Below are 11,493 nucleotides of genomic sequence, written 5' to 3' on the forward strand. Positions count from 1 at the left end.
TATGTAACTGGTTAAAAATGATGTCTATCTGCAATATAAAAGCGCGCCTAACTCAGAGAACGTTTGCCAAAGGATAACTTTAGAATTGACTTAAGAGCGGCACTATTCAGAAATTGAAGTCTCTCTGAACCAGAGGTGGCAGAGGCGTACTTTTCAGCCACTTTAGCTAAAGCTGTGATAGTACACTGTCCATATGGTTTATCTACGAACATACTGAAAAAACCATTCCTGCTCCAGCTGCATGGATAGTGATTAGGTTGAGTTACGTCACTTCGCGCTTAACGGTCCAGTTTTTTCCAGATATAAGCGAAAGTACTTCGGCCTGGGCCTTGCTATATATGTAGCGCGATTCCAAAGAAATTTCTTTCGGATTTGAAAAAAAGTTGTATGTGATTGGCAGCTTTCGAATCGTATTTCCATTCGCATCGGGTTACAGAATATGGCCCTTAAATTCACTCGGATCTCCAAGGTCAAGGTCAGTATTATTCAGAATTGTGCCCTTGCATCACAGTAATGCACAATTAAGTTGATGTAAAATTGAGTAATTTAAATTAATTTTAATTTTTACTAATCCCTGTCTCAAGACAACTCAATATCTTAGAAAACAATTTGACCCAATTTCCAATTATGGCGTAAAATCTTTTAATAATTTTCCATTTATTCATATGCAATGCATACCTACATACATTCATAAGTGCATACATGCTTTGATTTTGTCCAATACATATCCGAATTTATTTTCTTTAAGCCCGATAAGTAATATCCGCATTGACTGAAATCTCATTAACGACCTCATCATTATCTCCAATTACTTGTAGACTGCATTCAATAACATCGAAATCATCTTCTGTGGCTGCCTTAATTTGGGCATCTAAACTTTCGCTAGTATCATTGTTGAATTGCTTCAAGTTGGGCGACTTGAGTAGATTCTGAATACTGCGACGTTTTGCCAGTGTATTGGGCAAACGTTTGGGGCTTAGTTCTGGCACAACTGAGGAGGCTGATGGGTGTGGCATCTGCGTTGAGTCGGTATTCTCTTTCGAAGCCGGTCGTTCGGTTGACTCACTTGTAGCATCATTAGTTTTTACAGAGTTATTTCCCAGAACCCTAAAAACTTTAAAATCTTCAAAAGTACATTGAAGCTCGTTTGTGCTTGTTGCTGATTTTGTAGCGGCATTGGTTGAGTTTGTGTCCTCTTCCGATGCCTGATTCTCGGTCGCCATACCACCTGCATCAATCGTTCTAGCTGGAACATCTTTGTGTTCGTCTGAAAGTTCTTGAAATTTAGTTTCTTTCAATAGCTTTTTTTCTTGCCCGATACCCTGACCGTGTTCGTCTGTTTCGTGTTCACTCTTTTTTAAGTCGACTTTACCATCTATTGTTTTAATACGTTTTTCGAGCTCTGCTTTCATTTCTGTTTCGTCTTCCGCACTCATTTGCTTTTCTATCAGCTTTTCTACCTTTCTAGCCAAATACTCTTCTTGTGTACCTCCGTCCTTAGTTTCATAAGAGGCTTTTAGGGAACGTTCAAATCCCTGTTTAGTTCCACTGCCGCCTTCATGCTTCAACTCACTACACTCTCCCTCTTCTTTAAATTCATCCTTTTTCAAAGCTTCCTTTACAATTTTCATTAACTCTTCTTCATGCATCGGTGCATCAATAAACTCTTCTTCTTCCTCATAACCAAAATTCAACATTTTCTCATATTCAACAACACCGCGCGCTGTTTCCTTATCAATACCAAACTCCTCATAGTTACTACCATCAAACGTGAGCAGACTCGCTGCTACATCACTTAGACGCTCCTGCTGCTGCTCGGGCGCCGTGTCACCAGCATCGGCAAGCTGCGTTGAGATCTCCATCGTCTTTTCGCTCACTTCTTGCTGATCTTCTAAACTCGCACGAACCATCTTATTCTCACTTTTCGGCAATATATCATCACAGCTTATATCTTTGAACTCGTCAACCTCCTCTTCATTGCCTTCGTAAGTCGCATATAATACCCCACCTCTGCTCAGCTGGAGCGGTTGCTCGTAACTTCCGCAAATTAACACTTCACGCTCATCGTATTCTTGGCGATCGTTGTTTTTATTTTCTTTCATATACAATACAGTTAGCTCGGAATCTGCAGAAGTCACGTGTGTCGCCTTTCTGCCGATATCATAATCGCCCAGCATATCTCGGAAGGCGTTCGGTATTGGAAATTGTGCATTTAGCTGCTTCATATTCATAAAATTTTTATTCTTTTCTCTATCCCCATTCCCAATGGTCTCACTATTGCTGTTAGCGCTGTTGTTGAACTCCAGAATTTTCAAAGTCTGCTTTGACAACGTCGGCGTCATAGTTACCTCACGCACTTCTGCTTCTATTGCTTTTTCTTTCTCCTTTGTACGTTGTACCAATTTATGTAGAAGCTCGTTTTCTTCCGTGGTTAAAGCATTTGTGGGCTGCTTAGTGGTTTCTTCTTTCTCTGCACGTCCTAACATTTTTTGTAGCATCACATTCTCATCATCAGTCAAGTTCAAATCTTCTTTATTCTCTTTCACAATCTGCTTAAGCTCAGTGTAACTGCGAGCACATTCCACCCTCTCGTCTGCCTCCTTTTCAAATGCAGCTTTTTCAAAATTTAACTTCTCTATGAACTCTTCGTCTATGTTGTGAAAATTAGCCGGTTTATTTGCCTCGAGAGAATAAAACTTTTCGTTTGACTCTTTATCCTCCTCGTCTGCTGCCTCCCGTTCAGCTTCCTCTTTCTCCTTTAACGCATTCGTTTTCTGTATTAGCGTCATTGCTGAAATGCGTTCTGTAGGTCTATAAGGCAACTTAAAACCACCCACGCGCTCCTCTTTATGCACTTTGGTATCCCAAAAACGTGTAGGAGCAGTATCCTCTTCGTTATCCGAATTCGCAGATTTATAAGCGTCTGAACCTTCGCTATCGCTGTAGGTTAATTTACTCTCTGGTAAATCTTCTATCTCGCCTGTGTCTTTTTTTACCACCACCAACTTACCATCCACTACATCCAAAGTATCATAGTACTTATCTTTTTGTGCATAAACGCGATCCACGAGCTTGCGAACGCGTTGCGTTTCCCGTTTCTTTTCTGCAGCAATTTGTTCATCCAATATTTCCTTGGTATCTCCATTGAAATTGCGTAAGTTAGGTGAACTAAGCAAGTTATGTAGACTTGCCGCCTTTTCAGCCTCGGTGGACGAGTGTTTACGTTTCAGTGCCTCCATACCCACACGCTCTTTGCAGTCTTCCTCTTCACGATTCTTGCGCGCGATATCTTGCAAAAGGTCGTTGAAGGAGCTCAAAACTTCTCGTATAGTACGCGTAGGAGGCTCTGTTAATTTGGGCGGATCCGAATAGCTGTATTCGTCATCCGATTCAATCACACCAAATTCGAAACTCTTCGGTTTCTTGGAAGTGAGTTCATCGAGAAGATCCTTAATTATTTCCTCACAGATTCCCACGCAGTCATCACTTTTTTCTTTATCCTGATACTTAATCTCTTCGCGTATGTCTTCTTCGAGCACATGCCGATAAGTATTATTGAGATTGTACAATTGCTCGTTTTCGTCTTCGAGTTTCTGTAATAACTGGCGCAATTCGCGTTCTTCGTGCTCGTAAGTAGCGTTTGTCTGCTCTTGTGGTCTTTTGAATTCTAATGGCACTTTCTCAATTCTAATTATAGCTTTCTCAAATTTGTCAGTCTCTGTTGGTATATCGGCGTGATCTCCCGGCACATCATTGCGCATTGCTTCCACCTTCATAACCACCTTAGTAAGACTGCTAGCCTCTGGTGGTACATCGCTTCCACTTCCGCTGGTATTTTCTTCCTGCTCTTTGCCGTATATTTTTACGTCTTCGGTAGCGACAATCTCTTCTAAAATCCCGCCGTTCCCTCCCAATTTTGTACAGCTGTTTACAGTAACCTCGGTTTCAGAGTCTTGCTTGGCAAGGTGATCATCTTTTGCCTCTACTATATTCACTCCCTCTGTGCTCTGTTGCATTTCCTCAAAAAAGTTGTCCATATATGTCGAGAGCTCTTCAAAGTCTTCCACCACTTTTTGATTAGCTTCTTCACATTCTTTTTCGTATTTTATTTGTTCACGTGTTTTTTCTTTGATCACCAGTTCTTCGTTCGGTGTTTCCGCAACTTCTTTCTCAGTGGCTTCACTTTGTGTTGCTGCGATTTCGTTCGCAACTTCCACCTCCCCCAAACTCTCATCCACCTCAATTTGTAATTTTATACGTTTCTTCGGCGACGGTGTTGAAAGATCATTCATCGTAATCCTACGAATCGCATTCACAGTCGCATTATATTCGTCTTTGTTCGTATCATCAGAGTCCGAAAGATTGTCTGCTGAGAAAGGTCTATCCAATGATCGGATTTCGCCTAAAACAGCTGGTATGATCTCATTATCCAACAGGTCGTCGACGACACTGTTTGCAATTTCACCATTTTCTGCCCTCCCAGCGTCTGGTATTTCTTCAATGAACATACGCTTTTGTCCTTTTAGTATATCTTTGTTTTCGCTACCTTTTGTCTCGGCCTCAGAAGCTCTTATATCCACCACTTTTAATATTTCTGCCATATTACCATCTCGTGATATCTCTAGTAGCTGACATTTTGTATCAGCCGAATTATTTGCAACTTTTTCTTCTTCTCTATCTTGGTTTGCATGTATCTCTATGGATTTTGAATCCTCGGAAATATTAGCATTTGAATCGGTTGTATTTAAGCCCGATGTTGAAGAACTGATATTCATGTCTGACGATGTTTCCGTTTTTGTATCATCATTCACCACCTCTTCCCATATACCGAGCTCCATATTTATGCCAGCATCTACTTCAGCTTGTCGCTGACGCTTCGTTTCGGCCATATCGTCTTCTGAATCAGAAGAGTTGAAAAGCGCATCTTGCTGATCGGGTGGTTTGTGCTTATTTCGCATGCGAATTGTGGCTGGAAAAGATTAGGAATACTTGAATATTTTTGAAGAATGTGATCTTTAGAATAGGACCTCTTGAAGGTACCCACAACTTTTGCGCTCATTTCTGAATATTGACCTCTCAATCTTTGCGAACTTCGTATCTTCAAGGAGTCATATGCGCTAACTAATACGTGATGGAAACACAAAACAAATCTTTACCCACCATTAACACTGTCGCGTATCTTCTTACGTTCCATACGGTTCCAACGGGCGTTCTCCTTGCGCTCACCTACGTAGCCGCCAGCTTTCCTAAAAAGTTTGAAAAATAAATATTCTTTATCTTTTAATATTAAGCAGAGTTAGCACTTACCAGGCCTCAGCGCAAGCACGATCTTTTGGAAACACAGGACGGCTATCCAGATAAGTAAGTTCTTTCTAAATGAAACAGCAATTTTTTAAACTAAAAACCTTTTTCCAAGTCTTCCAATGAGAAGTACTCACACATTCTAGTATTAGAGTCTTTCGGTATTGCGGCAGTTTTGATACCACTGGATTACCCTGCAGTGCCAGCACGCGCAATTGCGGCATTTTAGCAAATATCTAGATATTTCAAGCAAAAAATAAAACAAGTAAGGAAGGTTAAGTTCGGGTGTAACCGAACATTACATACTCAGTTGAGAGCTATGGTGACAACATAAGGGAAAATAACCATGTAGGAAAATGAACCGAGGGAAACCCTGGAATGTGTTTGCATGACATGTGTATCAAATGAAAGGCATTAAAGAGTATTTTATGAGGGAGTGGGCCATAGTTCTATAGGTGGACGCCATTTAGGGATATAGCCATAAAGGTGGATCAGGGTTGACTCTAGAATGCGTTTGTACAATATGGGTATCAAAAGAAAGGTGTTAATGAGTATTTTAAAAGGGAGTAATCCTTAGTTCCATAGGTGGACGCCGTTTCGAGATATCGCCATAAAGGTGGACCAGGGGTGACCCTAGAATTTGTTTGTACAATATGGGTATCAAAAGAAAGGTGTTAATGAGTTTTTTAAAAGGGAGTAATCCATAGTTCCATAGGTGGACGCCGTTACGAGATATCGCCACAAAGGTGGACCAGGGGTGACCCTGGAATTTGTTTGTACAATATGGGCATCAAAGGAATGGTGTTAATGACTATTTTAAAAGGGAGTGGGCCTTAGTTCTATAGGTGGATACCGTTTCGAAATATCGCCATAAAGGTGGACCAGGGGTGACTCTAGAATGTGTTTGTACGATATGGGTATCAAATTAAAGGTATTAATGAGGGTTTTAAAAGGGAGTGGTGGTTGTTGTATAGGATGTCGCCTTTTCGAGATATCGCCATAAAGGTGGACCAGGGGTGACTCTAGAATGCGTTTGTACGATATGGGTATCAAATGAAAGGTGTTAATGAGTATTTTAAAAGGGAGTAATCCTTAGTTCCATAGGTGGACCCCGTTTCGAGATATCGCCATAAAGGTGGACCAGGGATGACCCTAGAATTTGTTTGTACAATATGGGTATCAAAGGAAAGGTGTTAATGAGTTTTTTAAAAGGGAGTAATCCTTAGTTCCATAGGTGGACGCCGTTTCGAGATATCGCCATAAAGGTGGGCCAGGGGTGAATCTAGAATTCGTTTGTGCAATATGGGTATCAAACGAAAGGAGTTAATGAGTATTTTTAAAAGGGAATGGGCCTTCGTTCTATAGGTGTTCGCCTTTTCGAGATATCGCCATAAAGGTGGACCAGGGGTGACTTTAGAATATGTTTGTACGATATGGGTATCAAATGAAAGGTGTTAATGAGTATTTTAAAAGGGCGTGGGGCTTAGTTCTATAGGTGGATGCCTTTTCGAGATATCGCCATAAAGGTGGACCAGGGGTGACTCTAGAATGAGTTTGTACGATATGGGTATCAAATTAAAGGTATTAATGAGAGTTTTAAAAGGGAGTGGTGGTAGTTGTATATGTGAAGGCGTTTTCCAGATATCGACCAAAATGTGGACCAGGGTGACCCAGAACATCATCTGTTGGATACCGCTAATTTATTTATATATGTCATACCTGCCAAGATTTTAAGGGTTTTTCATTTCGCCCTGCAGAACTTTTCATTTTCTTCTACTTAATATGGTAGGTGTCACAACCATTTTACAAAGTTTTTTCTAAAGTTATATTTCGCGTCAATAAACCAATCCAATTACCATGTTTCATCCCTTTTTTCGTATTTGGTATAGAATTATGGCATTTTTTAATTTTTCGTAATTTTCGATATCGAAAAAGTGAGCGTGGTCATAGTCGGATTTCGTTCATTTTTCATACCAAGATAAAGTGAGTTCAGATAAGTACGTAAACTAAGTTCATTAAAGATATGTCGATTTTTGCTTAAGTTATCGTGTTAACGGTCATGCGGAAGGACAGACGGACGACTGTGTATAAAAACTGGGCGTGGCATCAACCGATTTCGCCCATTTTCACAGAAAACAGTTAACGTCATAAAATCTATGCCCCTACCAAATTTCAAAAGGATCGGTTAATTTTTGTTCGACTTATGGCGTTAAAAGTATCCTAGACAAATTAAATGAAAAAGGGCGGAGCCACGCCCATTTTGAAATTTTCTTTTATTTTTGTATTTTGTTGCACCATATCATTAGTGGAGTTGAATGTTGATATAATTTACTTATATACTGTAAAGATATTAAATTTTTTGTTAAAATTTTACTTTAAAAAAATTTTTTTTTTTAAAGTGGGCGTGGTCCTTCTCCGATTTTGCTAATTTTTGTTAAGCGTACACATAGTAATAGGAGTAACGTTCCTGCCAAGTTTCATCATGATATCTTCAACGACTGCCAAATTACAGCTTGCAAAAGTTTTAAATTACCTTCTTTTAAAAGTGGGCGGTGCCACGCCCATTGTCCAAAATTTTACTAATTTTCTATTCTGCGTCATAAGTTCAACTCATCTACCAAGTTTCGTCGCTTTATCTGTCTTTTGTAATGAATTATCGCACTTTTTCGGTTTTTCGAAATTTTCGATATCGAAAAAGTTGTCGTGATTATAGTCCGATATCGTTCATTTTAAATAGCGATCTGAGATGAGTGCTCAGGAGCCTACGTACCGAATTTCATCAAGATACCTCAAAATTTACCCAAGTTATCGTGTTAACGGACGGACGGACGGACGGTGAGCTCTGCTCAACTGAGTATAATAAAATAAAAGCATCAGGTGATGTAAATGAACTTTTAGTTCCATGGTAGAGATGAGTGCCGGACTTAATAAACCGCTTAACTCTTCATGTTAAAACTTTCCGTGCTTGAGTTGTGTAATTCGCCCGGCAGTAGTTAAGTTAAAGAGAGAAGTCCAAAATAGATTATTAGTTGCATTTCCCCACGTATTTTTAGGAATTTTTTTGGAAGGGCATACCAGTCAATGTAATGTAGGTACCGTGTGTCCCACTGGTACCTATAAACCGCACTCATATCGCTTAAATACCTTTTCACTCACCTTGACTACTAATATATCATCGATGCGATTATTCGACAAATCTAACACGGAAAGTGTTTTACAATTTTCCAAATCTTTAAGTCCATCAAAGTCCTTCAAAAAGTTCGAGGATAAATTGAGAGTACTCAGCACCGGCAACACATCAAAGCCACAATTTTCAATTTGTCTTATATGATTCGATGCTAAATTGAGGGTATCTAGCTCTGGACAGTTTTCCAAGTTATCAATTCGTTTTATAAGGTTACTTTGTAGGAAGAGACATTTGAGTTGCTTTTGATTGTCCAATCCTTGAATTTCGGAGATTGCATTACTTTCTAGCCACAGGCATTTAAGGCCAGTGTATTCCTCCAAACACTCAATGCAGTCGATGCCTACGGAAAGAAAAGAGTTTAATAAAAACTAGGCTAATGCTTGCTACAATGATCTATTATCCCCTCAGCAGGAAGACAACTAGAGTGCTTTTACTACCTTATGCTTGAAGCCCATATTAACTCCCACGTTTTCAGTGCTAGTTTAAGTTACTTAGAGTTTAACACTGCCATTTGGGCTGTAAATGTTTATGTTAATGGCCAATATGATAAGGTTTAACTGAGTTCAACTTTAACTGCAGCTTAAATTTTGACTGAAAAACCGACCCTAAGCATCAAAACATAAAAGGTTATATTCTAGCCAACTTTAACTGTAGTTTGATTTTAATCTGAAAAAATGGTGCTTAATCGGATAAGGCCGCCGCCGTGGTGTAGTCCGACCGCACCGAAGATCATGGGTTCGAGCCCCGGGCGAAACAACATCAAAAATTTAGAAACAAATATTTTCGATTAGAAAGTTTTTCTAAGCGGGGTCGCTTCTTGGTAGTGATTTGGCAAACACTTAAAGTGTATTTCTGCCATGAAAAACAGTAAAAACTCATCCCCCATGCAGATGCCGTTCGGAGTTGGCGTCCCGTACCGCCAATTTGCAGGTAAATCTAAAAAGGAGCACGGTGCAGAAGAGCGAAGCTGTGCCTAAATATTCTTCGGAGGTCATCGCGCCTTGTATATATTTATTTATCATAGGTTAAGTGTCGATCATGTTAGTTAAGTATAATGCAATGCAGCTCAATAATTAGACTTAACTCTGTCCTTTTAATTAAGCTTTCGAAGGCGCAAACCAGTATGAAAGTGAAATTAATTTTTAAACATGTCGTAATCTTTATAGAGGACGTTTTTCCCCTAAGGGACTACCATAGTACCCTAGGGAAATTAGTTCACTCCAAACCTAAAGGTTATTATATGCGACAGCCTAACACTCCTAAAGCGTCCAACAATATAGGGAGGGGTGCCAAAAGGCGTGTTTTAGACCAAGGGCCGCGAATCCGAAAACGGAAGCTTACAATTTTGCTTAATTAAAGAGATATCTGCAAAATAAATTCGAATTTTTAATGCGGCATTTGTAATTTGTTGTACATAGAAAAGAAAGGAAATTTTCTCAGATATAATTTTGATCCCATACCGATCTTGAACACACCCAGAGTAATTTTTTATAAGCAGAAACGTGTCCTGTACAAAAATACTATGGTTTCGAAGCGGTCCAGTATAATTTTTCGGGTTTTCGTGAATATTTTTTGACAGAAGCAAAATTTTTGATTTCGGATTAACGATACTGGGTCCAAAACGGGTGTTTTGACAACCCTCGATATTTTTTGACATGTTTAAGAGTTTCATGCTGCCGTATAAAATTACAAATAAGCAGACCATAATAGACCAACCAATCTACACCACTAACCTTGGTAGTGCAAATAGAGCACATCGTTAAGCGCTGGTGTCTGATAGAGTTTATCTTTTTTGCAGAGCTCTTTTAGGCGCTTTTTAGTTATGCGTGTTAAGCCCGTGATTTCTTTACGCTCATTGTTTTTTTGGTTGGTATTGGTGTTATACGTTTCGTTGCCTCTTTTATCACAGCCGACGTAATAGCGTTCCATTGTGGGCTTTCCCTTTGAGTGTAGGAAATTTCCGTTTTCCGCTGAAGTAGTCGGAAAGGCTTTAGAGCTTCTTTTTTATATTATTCAAAGTTTATTACTAAAATGTTTTATTATTTTCTTAAAAGTTTTCGTTTGGTGCAATAAACGTTATTATCTTTTGCTGTTTTTAGTCTTTGACACACTTTGAATTTCTCTTCAAATGGAATATTGATCACACAAAGTTGTTGTTGACAACAGTTGGTGAAAGTGTGGGGAGTAATTTATAGCAGGCTGTCCGAATAATCGCCATGGTTACAAATTACAGGGGCAAAGAAGGGTTGTATGATGTGGGGACACTTCACATGCAGGCCCACGAGAGAATTGCATCAATCAGTTTTTGATCGTATCTCCTATTTTATGACAATTTAGGTGAAATTATATCAAAAGAAAGGCTCGCGTTTTAGTTCTGAGTGCTGAGTTTTGGTAGGTCGTGCTAATTTTAATTTTCCCTAACGGCATCTGCAGGGCAGATGAATTTTACTGAGAAGCTTTTCATGGCAGAAATACACTCGGAGTGTTTGCCAAATCACTTCCGAGAGGCGACCCCGATTAGAATTTTTTTCTGATTGAAAAAACTTGTTTCTAAATTTTTGGTGAGACTTTGCCCAGGAGTTGAACCCAGGACCCTCGGTGTAGGAGGCAGAGCACGCTACCACCACACCACGGCGGCCGACACAGTGTTAACTAGAGATGGGAAATAGCCCTTAAACTGAAATTGGTACTTATATTTTTATCTTACAGTAGTAGCTCTTTTTTTAAGCGCATATACAATTGAATTTATTCTTTATATGGACTGCTTAGTATGAAGCAAAAAAGCACAAGCAGGTCCTCAGTGATATCCACAAACAGGCGTCGGACCTCTATGTCAGGAGTTGCCCGGCAAATCCAGTTCTTAAAGAAAAATATCCAGAACTCGCAGAAGAAGAACGCACTCTCCCTAGGGAAACTCTAGTTCAACTTCGATCTGGTTACTGTGACAGGTTAAACTCTTACCTATCCAGAACCAACCCAGACATACAAAATGTATGTCCTGCATG

At 39.6% G+C, this 11,493-nt stretch overlaps 1 protein-coding gene across 1 annotated transcript; it reads right to left on the reverse strand.

Annotated features, from left to right (window-relative positions):
• Nucleotides 1-735: 735 nt before the first annotated feature.
• On the reverse strand, nucleotides 736-10,457 carry dtr (defective transmitter release). Its single transcript, XM_067764346.1, has 6 exons — nucleotides 10,222-10,457; nucleotides 8,458-8,828; nucleotides 5,439-5,537; nucleotides 5,308-5,372; nucleotides 5,161-5,246; nucleotides 736-4,969 (listed from the first exon to the last, which is right to left on the reverse strand). The coding sequence occupies exons 1-6, from the start codon at nucleotides 10,415-10,417 to the stop codon at nucleotides 744-746; spliced, it is 5,043 nt and encodes a 1,680-aa protein (XP_067620447.1). The 5' UTR covers nucleotides 10,418-10,457; the 3' UTR covers nucleotides 736-743.
• Between the last annotated feature and the right edge of the window lie 1,036 nt (nucleotides 10,458-11,493).

This window comes from Eurosta solidaginis, chromosome 2 (genome assembly GCF_040869045.1).
Source record: "Eurosta solidaginis isolate ZX-2024a chromosome 2, ASM4086904v1, whole genome shotgun sequence".
NCBI lineage: Eukaryota > Metazoa > Arthropoda > Insecta > Diptera > Tephritidae > Eurosta > Eurosta solidaginis.